The sequence below is a fragment of the Panthera tigris genome, chromosome E2 (genome assembly GCF_018350195.1).
Source record: "Panthera tigris isolate Pti1 chromosome E2, P.tigris_Pti1_mat1.1, whole genome shotgun sequence".
NCBI lineage: Eukaryota > Metazoa > Chordata > Mammalia > Carnivora > Felidae > Panthera > Panthera tigris.
The window spans coordinates 2,935,001-2,959,739 of record NC_056674.1 but is presented as its reverse complement, the minus strand read 5'-3'; the positions used below and the strand labels follow the sequence as shown (position 1 = coordinate 2,959,739).

Sequence of the window (24,739 nt, the reverse complement as noted above, 5' to 3'; positions counted from 1 at the left end):
TAAACCTTTATTTCACAATAACTTTAGATTTCCAGAACAGCCTGAAAGATGGTGCTGAGAACTGCCGGGCCGTCCGCCGCTCCCCACCAGGTTGATATCTGACACAGCCAACGACCCCACATTTGTCCAAACAAAGAAATCATCACTCAGACGCCTCCGCCAACAACCTTACGCTGTCCCCGGGTCCAATCCAGGACACCACACTGTGCTTGGTGGACCCACGTGTTTAAGTCTAGAAGGCACGAGGGACAGATTCCCGTGGAGGGAGCAGTTCCCGTTCCTGACTCTGCCGGGTGCCGGGGCCAGATGCACGCAGCCCCTGCCCTGCAGGTGTGAAGCATCATAAGCAAGGGGTACGTGTGCCTGCGTGTGCGTCGTGGGGCACACGGCTCCCAGCCTGGCCCAGGTGAATGCACGGTCTTCCAAAGCAGCTGTGGCCCTCCACATGGACGGCTCTGAGGTCCACACGCCTGGGACAGTCACACACCTTGGTGCTCTGTGCTCGTAGGGAGCCGGCGCAGGGCGCTCGCCATGTGGGAGCGGAAAGGATGTCGAAACGGAAAACAAAAAGAAAACCAAAAACAAGTCCATCCTGGACAGTACAAGAGGTGAGGCCGAAAAAGATGGGAGACACAGGTCACCCGGATAAAAGTTCCCGAGGCTGGAGAGGGCCTGGGGAGAGGTCCACTTCTTGGAGGCACTGAGCTGTGACAACGGCATTCTTGGGGAGGACGCAAGAAGTAGCTGCAGGAAGTGTGTGTGTGTGTGTGTGTGTGTGTGTGTGTGTGCGTATTTAGGTCCAGAAAGAATGAGTGACTTCCCTAATATGTCACCCAGAGCCCCGGGAAATGGGAGAAGGAGATGAGGTGTCCATCATCAGGTTTCAGTCAGATCCTGAAAGCCCAGATTTAGTGACAGGGACAGTGAGCGTCAACCGGGTCTTGGTGGGGATGAGTGACCCCATCAGAAGTCCATGATGAGGATTCAGCATGTCCCTGCACTGCAGAAATGCGTCTGCAGAAACAGTGCCTTCCTTCAAGAAGACACATTCAGGACAGAAGGAAGAGGGGCTGAGGGCCTAGACTCCCGGGTCTGAGGGAGGAGGGGCTGGGTCTCGGGCTCCCGGGTCCTCAGCTGAGAGGGAGATTGTGCGCCCCAGTCCAGCCCTCAGCAGGGTGAGATGCGGTATGTTCCATCCCTATCCTCCCGGGAGCAGCTGTCTCCATCCAGGTGGCCAGGGTTGGGGGAGGGAGGCTGCGGGAGGGGCCTCTGGCCCAGGCTGTGGCCACCTGTCTCAGTCACCTGGTCAGGGAGCTTCCCCATCTGTCCCCATCCTCCTGCCACCTTTGCCCTCCTCCTCCTCCTCCTCTTCCTCCTCTGTCCCCTCTTCCAGGCTTGCTCCCCCCTCTTCCTCCTCCTCCCCATCTTCACCAGACATGTCCCCCAAGCCCCCAGACCCCTCTCTGTTCCTCTCTAACCCCCAGTCATCCCCCAAGAAGTCCAGGACAGCCAGCGGGGGGCTCCTAGTCTCGGGATCCAGGTCTAGAAGCCCCTGGAGCAATGCCAGAGCTGGGGGAGCAAACTGGTCCCAAGGGGGGGGTGGTTGAGGCGGCTGGGGCCTGGTGGTCAGCCAGCCAGCAAAGGCCTCGAACTCGGGGTCAGGGGCCAGTGCCACATCCCAAGGGAAACAGGCAGTGGCAGCGCAGAAGAGAAGCACCCCCAGGCCCCAGGAGTCCACCGCTGGGCGCAGGGGCAGGGTGTCAGGTGGCAGCAAGAGGCAGAGCTCGGGCGGGGCGGAGGGCAGCGGCCCTGGTGGGGCAGGGGTTGGACTGCCCTCGGGCCGGGTCAGACCTAGGTCACCTAGGGCCACACGGCTGCAGACAGGGTCAAAGACCAGCACGTTGTCTGGCTTGACATCCGCGTGGACCAGCCCCCGGCCATGGAGGAAGTCTAGGGCTCCGGCTAGCTGGGCCACCACCCTCTTCACCAGCAGCTCTGGGAGGCCCTGCGGTCAAGGAGAGATGAAAGTCAGGCTCCTTCTTTATTTTGGTTCTTGGGGTTCAAGAATTCAGAACCTCAGACCAGTGGCTACCTCTAGTGTCTCCACCGCACCCCTAACACCTTCTCCAGATTATCCTCAGCCACAATCTGCAGCCGCCCTGCACTCTAACCCCCACGTATGTCGTCACTGGAACCCCAGACTGAACCAGAAGCTCTTTTAGCTTCCACCAAGGTTTCTCCTAACCCTGATACTCAGACCCACTCCTTACATTTCTTATCTCCTCTAGCCCTACCACCCAGATCTCCAATGGGAACCCAAATCTCATATTTTATCCTAATCTTAGTCCCTACTAATTTAGATCCTGTATCTAACTCAGACCCCAATCTAAAGTCAGTTTATTTCATCAGTCAATTGAGAAATCTATCTATCAAGCTAGCCGGGCAGCTAGTCAGCAATCCATCCATCCAACCTCTCATCCAGTCAACATTCTACACAGCAGGGTTTCTGCTTAACATCCTTCCCACCAGCAAGTCAGCAATCCAGTGATTTATTCAAATATTTAATAACCAAAATCCATCCATTCTTCCTTGCTTCCTTCCATGTATCTACCATCCACCCATCCATCCATCCGTCCGTCCATCCGTCCATCCATCCATCCGTCCATCTGTCCATCCATCCGTCCGTCCATCCATCTGTCCATCCGTCCATCCATCCATCCACCCACCCATCCATCTATCCGTCCATCCATCCATCCACCCACCCACCCACCCATCCATCCATCCATCCATCCATCCGTCCATCCGTCCGTCCGTCCATCCATCCACCCATCCATCCTTCAATCCATTCATCCACCCACCCACCCATCCATCCGTCCGTCCGTCCGTCCATCCATCCATCCGTCCATCCGTCCATCCATCCACCCATCCATCCTTCAATCCATCCATCCACCCACCCACCCACCCATCCATCCATCCGTCCATCCGTCCGTCCATCCATCCACCCATCCATCCTTCAATCCATCCATCCTCCCACCCACCGATCTTTCCACCCACCCATCTTTTCATCCATGCATCTTTCCAGCCATCCATCCATCCACCCATCCATCCATCCATCCATTCATCTGTCTCCCTCCCTTCTCTTTTTCCATCTGTTTATCTCCAGCCCGATCTCAAATCCAAAATCTATTCTTAAAGATGGTCTCACTCTAATCTTCAAACTCACGTGCCCCCAGAATCTCATGGATTCAGTCCTGACCTGGTCTCCTCACCAGAGGAAACCTCAGTACAGCCCATCTCCAACTCAGTCTGTATACCTATCCTTACCCATCCCTGTCTCACTCTGCAACCCCATCAATACTTTTCACACCCATTACCATTCTATAATCAAACATAAACTCAACCCACCCAACTTCACCCACTCCCACACTCCCAACCCCAGTGCCAATTAAAATCCCACCCCTAACTTCATCCCCAACCCCAAATCCAACCCCTGCCCGTGCAAACTTGCGTTGAGTGGTCGGGTGGCTTAAGGTTAGAGTTAGGCATGGGATTGCACTGACAATTAGAAATAAGGAGGTTGTCTGGGGGCTTAGGACAGAGCGAGCTTGAAGACAGATTTGGGTGTCAGGATTGGTGATAGGAGTGGGTTAGGGACAGAATTGTACATGGGATAAGCAGTCCCGACCTTTGTCCCCAACCTGCCTCACCCGTTCCTGCAGCATCCCGCTGAGGTCTCCATATGGTGCATACTCCTGGGCAAAGGCAAAGTGTCGGGGGGTCTGCAGGGGTCCTGCTAGGGTCTGGAGTAAGCCTGGGTGTGATGAGACACAGCGGCCCACACAGAACTCTCTCAGAAAGGTGGTTCTCAGGACCATGTCTCGACGCAGGAGCTTCAGGGCCACAGCAGGACCTGCCGGGGAAATGGGTGCGGAAGGGAACTCAGGGAGCCCTGATCTTTGCTGTGGGGCCTTAGGCAAACTGCCTAACCTCTCTGAGCCTCAGATGTTTCATGTGCAAAAACAAGAGTGGCAGTGTCTGACCTCTCTGTGCTTCCAGTTTGTCCTTGTATGAAGTAGGGGTTGAAGGTGGCCTTCCCTGAGGACTCTTCCTGCTCTGTGTGGCCTTGCACAACGGTCTTACCCTCTCTGAGCCTCAGTTTTGTCTCGAATAAAGTAGGGGACGTGGTGACTTGAGTTCCAATCCAAGCTGCCTTCCTGCCTTGCTGCGTGGCCTCAGGAAAGTCTCTTACCTTCTTTGGATGAGCTCTGTTTATTGGAGGACCAAAGAGCTCTTAACTTTCTGAGAACCCCCATCCAGATGAAGGGCTCCCATCATCTCCTGAGGATGCTCCTTGTCTCAGTGGCTTCTGAGAACCCTATTATGGGGAAGTTCTAGGGTCTGCCCTTTGGTGGTCCAACTCACCTCCTTGGCGAGGCCGGGCAAGGAGTACGCGGCCATAGGAGCCAGAGCCAAGCTTTCGGATGAGGCGGTACTGAACACGCAGATTTCTCAGTGGGGTCACCCTAGTGGCTGTCAGCTCCACAAGCCGTTGGAGGGCCGTAGCTGTGTCCTCCTGTAGGAGAGGAGTAGAAGTGGGGAGGGGGTGAGTCTGGGGCCCACTGAGAGCAGTGGGGGAAATTGGAGGCCCAGCCCAGGGCTGATGTGGGGTGCCAGGGTTATAGGGTCATTGTCCCCGGGGAGGAGGATGAGTCATAATGACTCACTGGCCTTAGGGCCACCTGTTTTTGCGTCCTAGCGGGGTTAAGGGTGATTGTCTCGGAGACCCTGCCCACCTCCATCAGTGGGAACCACCAGGAGCCCCCCCGCCCAGGTTGGGACTGCGCCCTCAGCCGACACAACCCCCACCCCACCCGATTCTCTCTCCATCCTCCTCATCCAGTGCTTTGTTCTTTCTTTCTGAGCCTATTTCCCTGGCAGCCTCGGTCTTGCTGTGTATCCTTGGGTTTGCGTCATTCTGGGTCTCTGATGTTTCTGTTTCCCGGTCTCTTCCATTGCTCTCTGTGTCTGCTCACTGTCCCTCCGCGTGTCTATCTCCGACTCTGTTTTTCTGCATCTCTGTCTGCCTTTCCCTCGTCTCCCGGCTCTCACCTCTGGGTCCCCATCCTCATGGTTCTCGGGGTCCCTTAGCTCCATGTCAGGGTCCCCTGGTGTCAGCTGGCCCTTGAGCAAGCACCTCCTGTCTGGGTCCGGAGAGCCCCACCGGCCCCACAGGCCCAGCAGAGCTGAGATCTAGAGCCCGTGTCAAAGGGCCTGTCTCGATCTCCCCCTGCCTGGTCAGGATTTCTGGGACATCCTCCGCCCGACTTTTGCCTCCTTGTCGGCCCTGGTCTCTGTGTGTCCGTCTGTATTATCCTGTCGACCTCTCTCTCCCTCTCAAACCTCCTTGCCCTCTCTGACCTCGCAGTATCGTTGCTTCTGTGTGATTATCTTTCTCAGTCTCTCTCTCCTCCCTCCCTGTCCCGGCTCTCAGGCCTCAGGGTGGGTCTCCCTGTCCCTTCTCTCGTCCCCACTGTTGTCCCCACTGTCTGTCATTCAGGATAGTCCACACTCCGTGGCCCCCCGTTCTTCCCTGTCTCTACTTTTCTGTTCTCCCGCTCGGCCTCACTCTGGCCTGCTCTCCCGAGTGTCTCTCTGTCTCACTCCTCCTGCCTTTGTTCCTGACTCTCTCTCTCAGAGCCTTTGTCCCTCCCTTTCTCTGAGCCCGGGACAGGGGTGTGTGTGACAGCTCAGAGACATCCTGTCCCCCCCACACCCCTCCCTCACCCCCTCTGACCCGCTGCCCCCCTCCCTCCCCCTTCCAAACTTAGACCAGCTTGGACTCTGGGCTCTGGTCCCAGGACAGAGGGGACAAAACGTATTGTGAACCCCCAAGGGCCAGGCCTGAGGGCAGTGGGAAAAGGGGAGACAGGCCCCTTCACATACCTTACTTGGGATGGGATATCCAGAGCTCCGTGCATTCTGTCTTCCTCCATGGGATGGGGGTCTGGCCTCCAGGAACCAGAGAGACCATTCCCAAAGTCCCGTTCTTTAATACTGAGTCCCCAGCCCCCTCCTCCCTCAGACCAGGAGGAGTTCAGACCCTCAGCCTCCTCCTCCCTCAGACCAGGAGTCCAGGCCCCCAGTCCCTCCTCCCTCAGACCAGGAGTCCAGGCCCCCAGTCCCTCCTCCCTCAGACTAGGAGTCCAGGCTCCCAGCCCCTCCTCCCTCAGACCCAGGAGTCCAGACTCCAAACCCTCCTCCCTCAGACCCAGGAGTCCAGACCCCGCAACCCCCTCCTCCCTCAGACCCAGAAGTCCAGGCACCCAGACCCTCCTTCCTCAAACCCAGGAGTCCAGGCCCCCAGTCCCTCCTCCTTCAGACCCAGGAGTCCAGACTCCAGACCCTCCTCCCTCAGACCAGGTTGTCCAGAACCCAGCCCCTCCTCCCTCAGACCCAGGACTCCAGGCCCCTAGTCTCCTCCTCCCTCAGACCTAGGAGTCCTGGCTTCTCTTCCCTCAGACCCAGGAGTCCTGCCCCCAGCCCCTCCTCCCTCAGACCAGGTTGTCCAGAACCCAGCCCCTCCTCCCTCAGACCCAGGAGTCCTGCCCCCAGCCCCTCCTCCCTCAGACCCAGGAATCCAGACCCCCAGCCCCTCCTCCCTCAGACCCAGGGGCTCTAATAGCCAAGAGATGCACCGGGCAAAAGGACTTCTTTCCTGGCCTCAGCATCTGCTCTGAGCCTGGCTCCGTGCAGGGCGTGGGGTGGGGCTTTACCCTGGATCCTCCCAGCCATCCAAAAAAGGATGGACATTTAGCCCCAGTTTTCAGAGCAGGAAACTGAGGTTCTGAGCTGGGATCACCTTACACAAGGTCACAGGGGGAGGAGGAGATCGTGGGACCTGAGCCAGGTCCGAGTGACTCACAGCCCTGTTGTGTGCCCAACTCGGTTTCACTACTACTACAGCCCTGCTATTAATAAAGACACAGCAACAACGTTACCCAGACTCTGGAAGGATCCTGAGAAACTGGCTACGGCGTTGCCCCTGGGAACCCGGGAGGGGGAGGGGGAGGGGGGCGGTGCTGGCAGAGAGAGAGGCAGAGAGAGAACTCTTCCCTCTTTGATTTTTTTTTTTGGGGGGGGGGGGGCGTTGGTTGTGAAAAGTTGCAAACATGCAGAAACGTCGAAAGAATGCCACCCTGACCAGACTTTACATGTTCACTTTCTTCAGCACTCTCTTTTCTTTTGGGGGGAATGAAGTATTTTAAAGTAAATTACAGCCTAGGGATATCTTTCTGGGTTCAGGGGTATGCTGCTGGTGTTTGCTTTCAAATATTCCAGCGAGAGAAAATCCAAGAATGCATGGAGGGTTGGAGGGGGGGGGGGGGAATGCCGAGACAGGAAGGGGACTTGGGCGCGTGGCTCAGCGAGAAAAAAGGGATTTCTTTCACTCTTTAGTTCTGGTTATGCTGGACATTTTTCCTCCTAAAGAGCTAAGAGTCGCCAAATACACCGCAAGTGTCATAAGAAATTCTTGCAACACTGGGGTTGACATCTCTATGAAAGCAAGGATCATTTCCAGGTCAAGCGCAATGCTATTATGATTGCTTCTAATAGCATTAGCAATAATTCCTTAAAACCAGCTCAGAGGCAGTCTTATTCCCTTTCCCCCTGTTTGTCCAAACAAGTCCCCTATTCCTGCTGCCGTTGGGTCCGTAATCAGTGTCAACACACAGCTTTGGGGGAACTTTGTCATTGCCGTGCCTTTCATCCTGTGGATTTTTTTTTCCCCCACAGCGTATGTTACCTATTCAAAAACCAAAGCTGAAATGAATAAATACAGTGGTGACTATTCAATGCTTATCAGATGCCAAATGCCAGGCTCTGCCCTTTTTTTTTTTTTTTTTTTTTTAATTCAAGATTGTGGAGTCCTCCCTACAAGCTCTGGACGGGTACAGTGATGCTTTCCAATGTACTGGTGGGGAGACTGAGGCCAGGAGCAGCGGAGCCATTGGCCAGCAGACAGAGCCTGGGCCAGGACTCCGTGCGGCTCTGAGGACTCCAGGCCGCTCTCCGCTCCCTGCCCAGGTAGCTTGAGTGAGCCAGAGCCCCGGTGTCCCAGCAGAGCTGAGCTTCTCCACTGCCCACTAGGACCGGACTTGGGGCCGGATGTGTGCACGCAGGGGGCCGAGGGGACTCTGCAGCTGTTCCTCCTGGGTCTCCTGGGAGGGGGGTGAGAGGGGACGCTGGTGCAGGGCTCTGGCTCTCCCCAGCCCCCTGACGGGCTCACCGATGATCCGGGGAGCTTTGCACTTCCCCATTTAGCAACGCCACCCCACAGGGTCACCCGGAGTGACCCGGAGGAGGCAGGTGTGGGTGGGGGAGGCTCCAGTCCTGGCCCCGCGAGGCACACGCCCCTCATCAAAGCTGGCCTCTAGGCCTCCCGCCTGCCCTCTCCTGTGTCTCCTGTCTGCCAGTCCCCAAGGGCTCCTCCGGTGACTGTCCTCCCGGCTCAGTCCCTCCTGGCTGAGTGAGTACTCCTCGACAAGCGTCCAAATGCCCCCGTACCTCAGCGTCCTCCTAATGAAATGGGAGTAATTGCACATTCTACCCAGAGCATTATTGTTAAAGAAACACTTGACATGCTATATTTTAAATATGTCATATATCGTATATAATAATCTATGGACTATACATGACCATGTGTATAATTATATTATGTATTATACATATCATTATCTATTATATAGAGTATATATCTTATATATATAATATATATATTAAGTTTTTATTTATTTATTTTGAGAGAGAGAGAGAGAGAGAGAGGGAGAAAGAATCCCAAGCAGGCTCCACACTGTCAGTACAGAGCCCGATATCGGGCTTGAACCCATTAACCGTGAGACCATGGCCTAAGCCGAAATCAAGAGTTGGATGCTCAACAGATTGAGTCACTCGGGTGCCCTGTTATTATTATTTTTTTTATGTTTATTTATTTTTGAGAGACAGAGCACGAGCAGGGGAGGGGCAGAGAGAGAAGGAGACACAGAATCCGAAGCAGGCTCCAGGCTCCGAGCTGTCAGCACAGAGCCTGACTCAGGGCTCGAACTCATGGACCGCAAGATCGTGCCCGGAGCCAAAGTCGGACACTGTAACCGACTGAGCCACCCAGTCGTCCTAGGTGCCCTGTTATTCATTTCAAAATGCATTTGTGGGCGCCTGGGTGGCTCAGTTGGTTAAGCGACCGACTCTTGGTTTCTGCTCAGGTCATGGTCTTGCAGCTCATGAGGTCAGGCTCCTTGCTAACAATGCCGAGCCAGCTTGGGATTCCCTCTCTCCCTCTCTCTGCTCCTCCCTCGCTCCTCCCTCTCGCTCCCTCACTCTCACAGTAAATAAATAAATAAAACTTAAAAATGCATTTGCTACATATGTATATACGTATAACTGCTGTAGCCTGTCTCCTTGCATGTTGTTAAATGTTGCATGAATAGTATCACGTCTGTGACCTTCTGCAGCTTGCTTTTGTTTGTGAGTTTCATCTGCACCCGGTACTTGGAGCTCAAGCTCTTTCCCTTGCAAAGATGTTGCATATTCTAGTGTATGAACACGCACTCGTTGATGGACCCGTTCTTCCGATGAGGGACACTTTACCTTTCCTCCAATATTGTGCTCTTTCAAGCAGGGTTGCAAAAAATATTTGCAGACACGTTGCCTTGTGCTCAAGGGCCCACTTTCTCTGGTCCTGCCACATGCTCTCCAAGGCGGTTGTATCTGGCATTGACCTTTTGTTGTTATTTTTTTGAGTTCACAGGCCCCTTTGAGAATCTGAAGAAAGACATAGAGACTTGCACTGCCCAACACAGAAGCCACCAGCCACGTGTGGCTCTTAAGCACTTGAAACGTGGCTGGTCCAAATTGAGAACTCCTGTGAGTGTCAAATTGACCTTGGATTTCAAAGACTTAGCACCAAAAAGAGAATGTAAACGATCTCCCTGATGGTTTTCATATTAATTGCATGATGACCTGATAATGTTTGGGATGTACGGTCGATCGCGCCAATCGTGGATTTCGTGTTTGCAAACTCGCCTACCCCCTAAAAATTTTCTGTAGCCCTCATATCAAGTCCCGGCACTCTGATGGGCGTCTGCGGGGCTGCGAAAGATCTGAGCCACTGACACCCACGTTCCCAGCTGTGGCGGTGCACGGAGACCCTCTGCCTTCTTGCCTCACCTCTCGCCCTGTTAACAAGTGTCCTTTCTGCAGCCTGGTTATTGCCACATTGTCCGCAGTCTGGTGCCTTTCGTGGCTGATTTTGCGGTTTAAACTGGCCCCCACACACAACGCTGTAGTGCTGTCTGGTGCTCCTGAGCTCGAGGAGGCTGTGATGTGCCTTTCAGAGAAATATCTGTGTTAGGTAAGCTTCGTTCGGGGGCACGAGTTCCCTGGGCTGGTGGCTGGGATTTAAATGTTAGCGAATCAACAATATATCGGAAGTGAGGCGTCTTTACACAGAACACACGTAAAACAAGCTTGCGTGTTGATCCGTTAACGAAAATACTATGACTTGGGCTCCCAGGAACCTAATCCCGTATCCCCACCCCGGGGGGCAATGGTTCCATATTCACTAATCCAGCATTCACTTCATAGACCACAACTGGCACGAATACGGAGAATCAACTGTGTCAAGTAACTCCAGTAACAAAGAGACACTAAATTAAATGAAAGAAAACATCAAAATTATTTTTGCCTTGTTTCTTCTTTTACTATTGGAAGAACGGAGGCACAATTGGGCAGACAGCATCCAGGGTTACTGACCCTGCTGGATCTCCCTAGAAGTCTAGAGACCATGGGTTAAAAATCATTGCTTTCTCCATGTCTACGGGGCTTCAGGCCAAGGTCCCTCACTTATGTGGCCACACATGGACCACCTTCCTCCTGGCCTCCTGTCTCTCCCCCCTGGAGGTCTCACCCACCACCCCAAACACATCTGATACCCAGACACTGTCCCTCTCCTTCTCATTAGCCTCCCATGGCTCCCTATTACCCTTGGGATCGAGTCCAAGCTCCCCAGCCTGGCCTCTGAGCCCTTCTGGAGTTGGAATTTGCATCTTATCTGCCGCCCCGCCCTATCGCACCCGACACCAGAGTTGCACTTACGGTCCCCTGGAGCCGGCTGGATTCTCTCGCCCTGTCCTCAGGAAATGTGTGTGGAATGAGACTGACGGATGGCCGGGGTGCACTTGTAATGGCTTCGTAAATCCCGCGTGATTAACGATAATTATAGCAGCATTTACTGAACTCTGTGTATTACCAGCCCCTGTGCTAATCCTCACAGCAGTCGGGAAAGGTAGGCCCTATTATTAGCTCCGTTTTATAGTTGAGGGAAGGGAGACTCTCACAGAGATTAAATCTCTTGCTCTGTGTCCCGCTCGCTCGGGGTCAACGGCACAGTTGGACTCCACCTGTCACCCCCACCCCCTCCCCCGGCCGCTCTGGGGTGTAGAGATGTTTGCAGGCCAGGAGCTAGGGACCGATGCACGTCAAGGTTGCTGAGTTCTCGTTTCCACTCAAATGCAACACGCGTTTCCCGGGGACTGAGCTGGTGCAAAACCCAGCAGGTGGGTTCTGTCCCTGCCGGGGGCGGGGGAGGAGTCTAGAAAGTGGCCTGGACACGGATGTAAGCAATCATGAAACAAGGTGTTATCTGTTCTCATGGAGGTGACGGAGCGGGGCCCAGAGGTGATTCTGAAAAGTCCTGATGGGACGACGGGCTGGGGAGAAGGAGGCCTCTGGGCCGGGACCCGTCCTATCTGGGATTCCAATTAAGACAGGGGCGCCTGGGTGGCTCAGTCGGTTGGGCGTCCGACTTCGGCTCAGGTCACGATCTCGCGGTCCGTGAGGTCGAGCCCCGTGTCAGGCTCTGGGCTGATGGCTCTGAGCCTGGAGCCTGTTTCCGATTCTGTGTCTCCCTCTCTCTCTGCCCCGTCCCCGTTCATGCTCTGTCTCTCTCTGTCTCAAAAATAAATAAACATTAAAAAAAAATTTTTTTTTAAATAAAAGAAAACAAAACCAATTAAGACAAACAGATGAAGTGGATAACTGGGGAGTGCCTACCCGGTATGATGTATCAGGCAGAATTGCAGGTTCTGGGGGTACAGCCGAGAGCGATAGGAGCAACAATCCTTGTCCTCAAAGGCAAATCCAGAGACTGGAATCGGATGAGTGGTTGCCCAAGGCTTGGAGGGGACGGGGTGAGGCAATGCTTCGAGGGGGTCTTTCGGTGGGGGTGGGGGGGTGGGGGGACAGGAGTGTTCTAAAATTGATCATAGTGGGGTGCCTGGGTGGCTCAGTCGGTTGAGAATCTGACCGGCTCAGGTCATGATCTCGCGGTTTGTGAGTTCAAGCCCCGCGTCGGGCTCTGTGCTGACAGCTCGGAGCCTGGAGCCTGCTTCAGATTCTGTGTCTCCCTCTCTCTCTGCCCCTCTCCTGCTCTCTCTCTCAACAGATGAAATGTGTGGTATGAGAACAATATCTCGATAAGGGAATCGAACAAAGCCCGTGCTCTGGCGGAGCACGTGTCCCAGCGAGCCCCCAGTGAACGTGGCAGAGTGGACACCCAGCTCAGTTGAGCTTCCCCTCCTCCTGTACACAGCACACCTATTTTCAGCAATAATCACAGAATTAACCATCAGCTTCGTTTTCTTGATTTGTGGGGTTTTTTAATTCCTTTTTTTTTTTTTAATTAATCGACTTTAGTTTTTAGAGCCGTTTTAGGTTCACAGCAAAATGAGAGGAAGATACAGAGACTTCCCGTCGCCCTCCTGCCTCCACTCATGCACCCCCCCCCATTAGCAAATCCCCCACCAGGGGGTACATTTGTCACAGTTGATGGCCTTCGTTGACTGGTCATAATCACGGGAAGTCTACAGTTTAGGGTTTGTTCTTAGGGTTGGACGTCGTAGGGTTTGGACACACGTCCTAATACATACATTACAGTACAACGTGGAGTAATTTCACTGCCCTAAAAGCCCTCTGTGCTCCCCCCGCCCCCCGCCCTCCCCTGATCTTTTCACTGTCTCCAGTTTTGCCTTTTCCAGAACGACCTACAGTTGGACCCGTCCTGTATGTAGGAAGCCTTTTCAGCTTGGCTTCTCCCCCTCGGAACTGTGCATTTAAGGTTCCTCCTTTTTGTGACTTGATCGCTCATTTGTTTTTCGCACCGGATAACATCCCGTTGTTGTCCGGAGGGGCCCTGTTTGCCCCTTCACCTACTGAAGCGACTCTCCCATTCTTGCCAATGGCAACATTGAATACAGCTGCCGCACACATCGTGTCCGGGTTATTGGGTGCGTGTAACTTTTTTTACTCACTCCAGAGGACACTAAGGAGCGTGACTGCTGGGTGTGCCTCTCTTAAATACAACACAACTGTTTTTAGGAACCATCGTTTGTCATTTTTTTCTTGCTACATATATTTTTTTCAGTTGAAAACAATCAGACATGGAAAAGAAGGACACGTTGGCAGTTTTAGAGACGTCGGTTCAAGCCGAGCACGTTATGTCAGGGTATGAGCTCAAAGGTGCACTTCAATAAAAAATATTACATCACACGGCCCGGCGCTCTGCCTCTCGGTTTGGAACTGGATATGCAGATACCAGATGCAAGGATGGCAGAGAAGGTCATGATCCCCGGTTATTCAGGTTCTAGTTCTTTGCCTTTATTATTGTTTTGTTTGTTTGTTTGTTTATCTATTTTGAGAGAGAGAGAGAGAGGATCCCGAGCCGAAACCAAGAGTTGGACACTTAACCAACTGAGCCCTCCCACCCCCGCCAGCGCCCCCAGACTGCCATTTTAAATATAGCAGGACCACATAGCTGCACAGATGCGGACTGCCTCTGAAGTGACCTTGGACTATCCGGTCCTCAGGAACTTACTATCAAAATGAACACATGTAGTGGAGTCTGCATGCATCGATGCCGGCTGTAAACTGGAATTCTCTGCATTAACTTCCACGTGCCATACAGCGCTTTATTAAAGGATAGGGATTAAAAAAATAAAACGTGCAGGGCGCCTGGGTGGCTCAGTCGGTTGAGCTTCTGACTTCGGCTCAGGTCATGATCTCACGGTTTGTGAATTCGAGCCCCACGACGGGCTCTGTGCTGACCGCTCAGAGCCTGGAGCCTGCTTTGAATTCTGTGTCTCCCTCTCTCTCTGCCCCTCCCCTGCCCAAGCTCTGTCTCTCTTTATCGCTTAAAAATAAGTAAACAGGGGCGCCTGGGTGGCTCAGTCGGTTAAGCGTCCGACTTCAGCTCAGGTCACGATCTCGCGGTCCGTGAGTTCGAGCCCCAGGTCGGGCTCTGTGCTGACGGCTCAGAGCCTGGAGCCTGCTTCGGATTCTGTGTCTCCCTCTCTCTCTGCCCCTCCCCCGTTCATGCTCTGTCTCTCTCTGTCTCAAAAATAATAAAATAAACATTTAAAAAAATTTTTTTAAAATAAATAAACATTAAAAAAATAAAACATGCTAATTATATCTATGAATATATACACGTAGTATATATATATATTTCTATATGTATTCTGTATCTATATACATATATATTTAATATATATTATATCTAAAACTCCATGGTAACATCAGCAGCAAAGGTTCAGAACTTAGACCGATAAAAGATGTTTTGCACAGAGAGGTCTCTATCCCCGACACTGTTTACCATTGCTGGGGCATGACCTAAGTGAAACATGGACCCAATGTTTAGTTTGGTTTTATTCTTGTTTTTAAAAAAATTTTTTTAATGTTTATTTATTTTTGAGAGAGAGAGAGACAGAGACAGAGTGTGAGTGGGGGAGGGGCAGAGAAAGAAGGAGACACAGAATCCGAAGCAGGTTCCAGGCTCCGAGCTGTCAGCACAGAGCCCAACATGGGGCTTGAATTCACAAACTGTGAGATCGCGACTTGAGCTGAAGTTGGACGTTTAACCGACTGAGCCACCCAGGCACCCCTGTTTTTTTTTTTTTTTTTTTAATGTTTATTTTTGTTAGAGAGAGACAGAGTGCAAGCGGGGGAGGGGCAGAAAGAGAGGGAGGCACAGAATCCGAAGCAGGCTCCAGGCACCGAGCTGTCAGCACAGAGGCCAACATGGGGCTTGAATGCACAAACTGTGAGATCGTGACTTGAGCTGAAGTCGGACGTTTAACCGACTGAGCCACCCAGGCGCCCCAGTTTTATCCGTGGTTTTATATCCGACGCGCCCTGATTGCCTGCATCCAGGGCGGGCGGCTCCCCCTGCTGCCCCGATGGCCCACCACTGAGGGGAGATCCCACTCGGCAGGCAGAAAACAGGAAGTGGTTGAGGATGTGGGGAAACAGGCCCCCCACCCCCACCCCCGGGCTCTGCTGCTGGGCATGTAGCTCGCCCTTCCGGCGAGTGGGGTGAAAGACCTGAGTGAACGTGGGAGCCCCACGCTTGAGGACTCCTCCTGTGGGTGTACCGTTCCTGACAGATTCTCCCACAGAAGGCGATCGCGTGTGCCGGCTACCTCCCCTCCGTCCACCTGTCTCCTCTCTGTCCAGGTGAGCCCTTCTGACCGGACCAGGTGGGCTTCTGCTAGGCTCAGCCAACGGGAAGCATCACTGGTGGAAGGTGATTGGAAGGTAGCGGGCAAGTGACAGTAAGGTCTGCCGCCAGTTTGGCACTGAGTGACCTTGAACAACTCACGTCCCCTTTCTAAGCCTCAGTTTCCCCCTCTGCAAAGTGGCGGTGGGGTGAGTTACAGCCTCAGGTCATTTGTCGAACAGCTGTTTGCTGTGTATCTACTGTGTGTCAGGCAGTGTGCTGGGTGCCGGGGACCCAGTGATGAGCCACACGGGCACCTTTACATTCTAGCGAGGGGTGGTGGGTGGCCAATTTGTAAACCAAACGAATTAGTAAATGAGGAGAAAACAGTGAGGGTGGTGGCCTTATCCTCACCCAAAAGATGTGGAGAGAGTCGCTGAGAAATAGTTCGTCAGATGATGTACCAAAGAACAACAACAAACTTAAGTGCCTGCTTTGCACCAGGCGATACCCTAGGCTCTAGGAAGCCAGAGATACCCAGCCAAGATCTGCACGCTGCTAGACTGCACACGCGGACAGGGCTGGCGCTGGGGATCAAATTGCGCCCCCCACCAAAAAACAAACAAAACAAAACAAAACACGTGGGTTGAGCCCCCAGTACCTCGGAAAGTGACCACATTTGCAAATAGGATCACCAAGGATGCAGTTCGTTAAGGGGAGGTCATAAGGGAGTCGGGCGGTTTCCTCCACAATTTCCCCCCAGAACACGGTGGGAAGACGGTCATGTGAGGCCACCGGCACGTGGAGCTGCAGGTGGGGTACAAAAGTGATGAGTCTACAAGCCACAGATGGCTGGCAAACCACCAGGAGCCAGGCAGAGGCGAGGAAGGATCTCCCTGCGCCTTTCAGAGGGAGCTCAGCCTTGCTCCCTCTTGGGCTTCTAACCGCAACTGTGAGAGAGGATACATTTCTGTTGTTTGAAGCCACCTGGCTTGCGATGCTTTGTTGCACTGGCCCCGATGCTTTGTTGCAGTGGCCCCGGCAAACTACTACAGCCAGATGGACGTATTTGAAACAATTAAACAATTAAAGAAACCGACCGACTTTAGACAGTGAGTACCGTCAAGGAAACAAAACAGATCACATTTGTTGGCTCTGCTGTGTAGCAAATGACCACAAACGTAGCGGTTTCAAAGAACCAACCCCCTCCCCATCAGCTCCTAGCGCCTGTGAGTCAGAAGCCGAGGCACCAGGCGGCGCCTGGGTGGCTCAGGTCATGATCTTGTGGTTCGTGGGTTCGAGCCCTGCATTGGGCTCTGTGCTGACCGCTCAGAGCCTGGAGCCTGCTTTAAATTCTATGTTTCCCTCTCTCTCTGCACCTCACCTGGTCGCTCTCCGACTCTCTCAAAAGTAAATAAATCTTTTTAAAATTTTTTTAAAAAAGGAAGCTGAGGCACCAATGACTAGGTTCTCTGCTCAGGGAAAACTGTGAGAGTCTCATTTCCTTGCTGCTTGTTGGGCAGAATCCACTCTCAGTTCTGGGAGGCTGCTTGCATTCCCTGGGGTGGCGTCCCCTCCTCCCTCAAAGCTAGGAACGGAGCATCTCCCTCTTGTTGAATTCCCCCTCACGCTCTGAATCTTTTCTCCATCCGTTTTATGGGGTCGGCTGATTAAGCCAGGCCCACCAAAGATCATCTCCCTAGCTTTTTTCTTTTTTAAGTTTATTTATTTTGAAGGAGAGAGAGAGCAAGTGGGGGAGGGGCACAGAGAAGGGAGAGAATCCCAAGCAGGCTCTGCACTGACAGCGCAGAGCCTGATGCAGGGCTCAAACCCATGAACCATGAGATCATGACCTGAGCTGAAGTCAGACGCTTAACTGACTGAGCCACCCAGGTGCCCCGTTCATCCCTGTGACTTTTATCTGTTTGTACCTCTTATTCCTTTTATCTATTTCTCCCGCCCCTCCGCCGCCCTGCCCCCTGGCAGCCAGCGGTTTCTTCTCTGTGTTCATGAGTCTCTTTCTGTTCTGTTTTGTTTTGTTTTTTAGGTCCCACATATGAGTGCCGTCACCTGTCTTGCTCTGCCTGACTTATTTCACGGAGCATAACGCCCTCCAGGTGCATGCACGTGGTCTGATTTGGAATCTTAACACCACGTGCAGTGTGCCCTTCACAGCAGCACCTATGTGAGCTTGGGGAGGAGGCGTGTGTGCCCCGGGGTGGGGGGGAGCAGGAATCTTGGGAGCCATCTGAGAATTCTGCCCTACAAAGAGGGATCGGTGGAGACGGGAGGAGGTAAGGAGGGCCTCCTAGAGGAAGCATAAAGGGAAAGACAAGGGAGTCATCCCAGGCAAAGAGAAGTGTCCATCCAAGGCCGCGAGATGGGAAGGCTGAGAGGTGCCACGAGCCTGCAGAGCTGTTCCGGGAAAAAGAGCAGCCAGTGCACTGGAGAATGGGCGTGATAGTAAATAGTAGCTACAATTGTTACCCTGATACTAGAAGTCTGGAGGCGGCCAGTCTGGGAGGACTCGCTTTCTCTCTCTGGCACCCCCCCTCCCGGTGACCTTGGGTGGGTCACTTCTCTCTCCCTGGCTCCACGTCTGGTGCCGGCAGCGCCTCTCTTCCCCCCGCCACCCCACCCCCCACCTCCTTGAGACAACAGAGCTGAGGCGGGAGGAGGGCACAAGTTGGGCACGGCCCCAGCGGTGGGAAAGGAGGGCGGCCGGGGCTCGGGAAGCTGGGCGAGTGGCAGCAAATATGTGTGTGGCGCAGGTCTGTGCCAGGCACAGTGCTGGGCGTGGTGAGATAAGGGGCCCAGGAAGAGCCCGGACTTGGCCTCTGGGGCTGAATTCCAAACCGCCCCCCAGGAGGCCGGGAGCAGGCAGTGGAAACCGCCCACCGTGGGCTTGGTGCCCGGAGGAAGGCAGAGCCTCCGCGGTCCTGGATGCCTGTGGGTCGGCGGCTTGGAGCCTGGGAGCCTCAGAGCCCCTCTGCAAGGGGAGGGCGTCCCTGCTTCCGACTCATGTGCTGGGTCCCCTCGCTCCTATGGACCACATCTCAAAGTGCCCCTCCTCGGAAGCCCTCCAGGACCACCGAGCCAAAGTCACAGCTTGAGCCAGAAGCCCCTGCTTCTCCAGCAGCACCGCCTTATTCTTTCTCTCTCTCTTTTAAATGTTTATTTATTTTTGAGAGAGAGAGAGAGAAAGCGAGAGAGGGAGACACAGAATCGGAAGCAGGCTCCGGGCTCTGAGCCGTCAGCACGGAACCGGATGCAGGGCCCGAACCCATGAGCCATGAGATCATGACCTGAGCCGAAGTCGGAAGCTCAATCGACTGAGCCCCTCCAGGCGGCCCTGCTTTATTCTCTCTCGATGGCATTGATACAGGTGGATCTCAATGTTGTATGGGACCATAATATACATTTATATGAAATAAGTAACATTGTATGGGAGTGTAAGCATAAACATCCCTGAGTGCATATGGATACAAAGAAGTAAATAAATAAATAAGTAGGGGAAGGAGACAGAACAGTCTTCAAAACTGTATCTGGATGCTTCTCCCTCCCCTCCCCTCCCCTCCCCTTCCCTCCTCTCTCCTCCCCTCCATGTGGGCTGTGCTCCATGACTCGTGCAGAGTGAAAGGGGGAGGGGTCGCTTTACAGTGAAGACACCTGGCAATCAGCACACGTCCCTGTCTGCCAGGTGACCAGGGCGGCACCATCCGTGGTCAGTCAAGTGGATCCACGTGCTCCCCCTCCCCCCACACCGCCCCCTCTGAGAGGACGTGCTGAGAAAAGCACTTAGCCGGCTGGCTTCGGGTTTCTCCCCAGGACGCCCCAAAGCGGTCAAAGTCCTCAAAACCCAAGGCAAGTTTGGGAAATGATCACAGACCAGCGGAGACTTGAGAAGGCATGGCAGAGGCCGGGCGGTACCCCGGGTGGGGTCCTGGAACAGAAAAGGGGCATCAAGGGAAAGTGAGCTAAATGCGAGTAACGCCCCGCGTTTGGTTGACAGCAGTCTAGTGGCTTTGGTTCCTGGGTTTTGAGAGCTGCGCTGTGGTAACGGGAGAGGGTAGCGCGAGGGGGCCCTGACTCGGGGACACATGGGAAGTCCCCGTACTATCACTGCAAATTTTGTGAAACCGAAAACTGTTCTAAAAAGAAAAGGTTATTTATTTTTAATGTTTTTTATTTATTTTTTGAGAAAGAGCGATGGGAGACAGAACATGAGCAGGGGAGGGGCAGACAGAGAGGGAGACACAGAACCCGAAGCAGGCGCCAGGCTCCGAGCTGTCAGCACAGAGCCTGACGTGGGGCTCAAACCCACAAACCGTGAGATCATGACCTGAGCCGAAGTCGGAAGCTTAACCGACTGAGCCACCCAGGTGCCCCAAGGAAAGCTTATTTAAAACGCAAACCAGCTGGGCTTAACAGAACCTTTGCCCCCCTCCTCACTAGTTAATTCTCCAAACAGAAGCCAGAGGGAATCTGTTAAATCAGGAGAGGAGTCTGTGCCATTCAGGGGGTACGTATTCCCCAACATTTATCAAATGGTAACACGGAAAATGCATGCATTTCACCGTATTTAAATTTTACCAAGGACAAGAAGCCTAAACAAATATTTGATGTCTTGTTACAATATGCATGCCGCTGCAGTGTTTAGGCGGTGATATGAACTAATATTTGCAAATTGCTTTGAAATGATTTTTTTTTTAAAGGCAGATATACGGGATCTGTCTGTAATTTCCACTCAATTTTTCTGGAAACGTAAAACTGCTCACCAAAGGAAAGTGTATTAAATTTTAAAAAGATGAATGTTGGATAGATTGCTGGACGGACAAATGAAAGGATAGATGGATAGGACGTGAAGCAAATAGAGCAAAATGCTCATTGTAGACTCTCTTGGGTTAGTGTATGTATTTACTTTCTAATTCTTTCCACTTTTTTTTTCATTTTATTTATTTTAGAGACAGTGTGAGCGAGCAGGGGAGAGGGGCAGAGGGAGAGAGAATCCTAAGCAGACTCCATGCTCAGCACAGAATCCAGTACCGGGCTTGATCCCATGACCCTGGGATCATGACCTGAGCCAAAATCAAAAATCAGACTCTCCACCGACTGAGCCGCCCAAGCACCCAATTTTTTCCATTTTCTATGTGTTTTAAGATTTTCAAATGTTGGAGCACCTGGCTGGCTGTCGGTGAAGCATCTGACTCTTAGTAACAGGGTCCTGAGTTTGAGCTCTATATAGGCATAGAGTTTAGTTTAAAAAAAAAAATTTTTTTTAAGGGCACCTGAGTGGCTCAGTCAAGCATCCAACTTCAGCTCAGATCATGATCTCACGGTTCACCAGTTCAAGCCTCACATCGGGCTCTAGTGCTGACAGCTCAGAGCCTGGAGCCTCCTTCGGATTCTGTGTTTGTGTGTGTGTGTCTTTCTCTCTGCCCCTCCCTTCTCATGCTCGCTCTCTCTCTCTCTCTCCCTCTCAAAAATAAATAAACATTAAAAAAATTAAAAAAATTCTTTCCCACTGTTAAAAGTCTAAAGTGAAGTCAACTTGTGCCAGCCTCCACATGATCCCCACCCCCCAGGGCTCTCTTCCCATGTCACGTGGAATAGAAATCAGACTCTTCATGGTTTCTCTACCAGATCTGGACCCCCCGATTCTCCCTGATTTCTTCCCCCTGTCTCCCTCCTTCTCTCTCCTTCCTGGTGGCCTCTGTGCTCCCTGAACACATCAGACACCTTCCTGCCTAGAGCCTTTGCACCAGCTGTGCCCCTTCCTGGGACTCATCTCCTTCAGTTTCTGCTCCAATGCCTCCCCCATCCCACACCTTGCTCCACACCATGTGTCCCCTCCTAAGATGTTTTTTTTTTATTTTAAAAAAGTTTATATATTTATTTTGAGAGAGGGAGGGAGAGCACCCGAGAGAGGGAGGAAGAGAATCCCAAGCAGGTTCTGCACAGTCAGTACAGAGCCTGACGTGGGGCTTGATCTCATGAGCTGCCAGATCATGACCTGAGCTGAAACCCATAGTTGGATTCTTCACCGACTGAGCCACCCAGGTGCCCACTAAGATGTTTTGTATAGTTTACCTTCTTTGTTTGGCTTTGTGTCTGTCTCCTGCCACTACCATGGAAGCCCCATGTGGGCAGGGATTTGGGTCGGTTTCATTAACCAGGGAGTGATCAGCACCTAGGACAGTGCCCAGCACATAGTGGGGGCTCAGTAAATACCCGCTGAATCCGTGACCTACGTGTATTGGTCAATCTGTGCTTCTTGCCAAAACGTAACCTTGTCTGATGTTTTCCCCACCTAGAGCCCAGTACTTTGCACAGAGCCAAGAGTTTTAAGATGGGGGCACCGGGGTGTCTCAGTCGGTTAAGTATCCGACTTTGCTCAGGTCATGATCCCTCAGTTCAAGGGTTCTATCCCCGCGTCAGGCTCTGCGCTGACAGCACGAGTTTGCTTCAGATTCTCCATATCCCTCCCCACCCCCCTATGCCCCTCCCTACCCTCTCTCTCTTCCCCCAAAATAAATAAATATTAAAAAAAGAGTTTTAGGATGAATGAATGAATGAATGAATGAACGAATGAACAGGGTAAGAATGAATCTTTGTATAAGGGCTAAGAGCACAGGCTTTGTCATTGCAATGCTTGGAGATGTACCCAGATCGGCTCCTTACCAGCCAAGAGACCCCGGGCGTGTCAGTTCACTGAGCTTCCTTCTCCGGATAATGGAGCCCCCACGGGGAACCCTCATATCTCCCTGATGGGATGTAAGTGGTGTGGCCGCTTTGGGAAACAGTTCTGACAGTTTCTTAAAAAGTGTATCATGAGCTTTTCACACAGCCTAACAATTCTGCTCCTGGGAGTGTGCCCAAGAGAACAAAACCCATGTCCGCAGGAAGGGTCGTCCCATGTGTTCCCAGTGGGACTATTCATAACAGGTGAAGAGCAGATACGACCCAGGTGTCCATCAGCAGATGAATGGCCGAACACAATGCGATATGCCCTGCAAGGGGACGTTACTCAGCCATAAAGAGAATGAAGTACTGGTAAAATGTGCAGTGTGGACGAACCGTAAAGACAGTATGCTGAGTGAAAGAAGCCAGACATGGGAGGCCACCTATTGTATGACCCATTGATAGGAACTGCCCAGGGAAGGCGAATCTGTTAAGACAGAAAGTAGATTCATGGTTGCCTGGGGCTGGGAGTGGGGATGGGAAGTGACTGTTACCGGGCACAGGAGATCTTTTGGGGATGCTGGATATGCTCTATCATTTGATTTTGGTGATAGTTGCACAATCCTGTAAACTTACTAAAAGTCATTGAGTTGTGCACTTAACATGAGCAAATTCTATGCGGTGGGGGAGGGAGGGGAAGATATCTCAATAAAGCTGTTTAAGAAAAAAAAATTGGAGAGCGTCTGGCTTCGGCTCAGGTCATGACCTCTCAGTTCCTGGGTTTGAGCCCTGCGTAGGGCTCTGTGCTGATGGCTCAGAGCCTGGAACCTGCTTCGGATTCTGTGTCTCCCTCTCTCTCTGCCCCTCCCCTGCTCGCCCTCTGTCTCTCTCTCTCTGTCAAAAATAAACATTTAAAAAATTAAAAAGAAAAAAATTGGAGCCCATAACAGTGTGTACCTATTGATGGTGTTGTAAAGATTAAATGAGACGTAGGGTAAATACCCAAGAAATGTGTTTGTATGATTATGAACACACGTGATTGAGGTCACGTGTGCAAACTGCTCAGCGCAAGGAACGAGTAGCCTACAGGGTTTGATTCATGAACAGCAGTACTATCACCCCCCAAGAATAGTAACCATGCGTGTGTTCTATCATTTTCTGTGCGTGTCCCACATATCAGTTTTCTCGTCTGCAAAGTGGGAGACCTGGGCTTCAGCTTTAGGGAACTTTTCTCACCCCAAATTCTGTATTTTCTTCTAGGAATGTTTCTCTCCAATACAGCAGATCCTCAAGGCAGAGTAAGTGGGGATGGGGGGAGAGGAGGAGGGTGGTAGGCAAACCCACGGAGGGGTGGGGGTATGATGCCTTGGGACCTGGAGACCGGGATGCATGTAAGGAGGGGATCGTGTGCCTGGGCGCTGATCCTAAGGGTTATGTCGGCCTGGTTAAGGGTGTTCAGGGTGTAGAGCTGGTCCAGCCTGGGTTCAAATTCCGTGCCCGCTATTTCCTAGCTATGAGATTTTGGACAAGGGACTCCCCTCTCTGAATGTTGTTTTGCCCCTAGAAAAGGGTAAGGATGTTTCCTAATTCCCAATGGAGTGGTGAGGATTCCCTGAGATCGTGTCTATACCAGCCTGGGAAAATAACAAAGCAACGACAGCAATGACTTCCCTCCCTGGTGGCAACCACTGGTTTTCAGCCTTTTCCACAAAGTACCCCGTTGAATACAAAGGACTCAATTCATGGTGGTGATTTCCAAAGTAGGACAAATGACTTCACTTTAATCCTGTTTGCCTCTTCTGTAAAGGGGGCTATATAACCCCCTCCGTCAATGAGCTGTATCAGTGTGGTTGTGCTGAAAAGGTGTCTGGCCCTTGTAGGTGCTCGCTAAATGGTAGCCCCTGTTTGGATGCAGTAATAGGGAGTCGCTGAAGGTTCCTGGGGAGGGAAGTAGCTTTGATGTCATGAACGCACGTCCCAGCTCCCCAGCTGCCCACACCTGAGGCTTAGTTGCAGGATCTAGTTTGTTGGAGAACTGTCTCATTTGGGAACCCTGATTTATTTGTGCCAATATTTCATTATTGTCCACGTCGTCTGCTGGTCTTCAGTTCCATGAGGCTGATGCCCAGGTGGTCTCACTCATCACTCTGCTCCTAGCATCCAGGCCTGGGTGGTGCAGTGACAATCAAACAGATGACCTTTGTTGAAATCCTACTATGTGCCAGGCACTGTTCCAAGGGCTCAGACAAGATGTGTTAAATCTTTCACAAGGGGGGAATTCTGCACAGCTCTGAGTCAGTTATCTCCCTTCCTAGACCCTCAACCTCCATCCTTCTGGCTTCCCTCCCTCCTGCCTGCTCCTGCCTGGTGTTTCCGTCACACCAGGGCATGACCTTCCCTCCCAAAGCCTCCGTTTGTTGCCCTGGAAAACCAGGATGATCTCACCCCTCTTTTCCTGGCCTTACAGGCATAAAGATGCCTAAGTGGACGATGTCATTGTTTGCAAAGGGC

The 24,739-nt window shown here is 52.4% G+C and overlaps 1 protein-coding gene across 1 annotated transcript; it reads right to left on the bottom strand.

Annotated features, from left to right (window-relative positions):
- Nucleotides 1-1,211: 1,211 nt before the first annotated feature.
- SBK3 (SH3 domain binding kinase family member 3) lies at nucleotides 1,212-5,154 on the bottom strand. The gene is made up of 4 exons (XM_042969991.1): nucleotides 5,110-5,154; nucleotides 4,423-4,573; nucleotides 3,708-3,910; nucleotides 1,212-2,005 (listed from the first exon to the last, which is right to left on the bottom strand). Exons 1-4 carry the CDS (start codon nucleotides 5,152-5,154, stop codon nucleotides 1,307-1,309), a joined length of 1,098 nt encoding a protein of 365 aa, XP_042825925.1. The 3' UTR covers nucleotides 1,212-1,306.
- Between the last annotated feature and the right edge of the window lie 19,585 nt (nucleotides 5,155-24,739).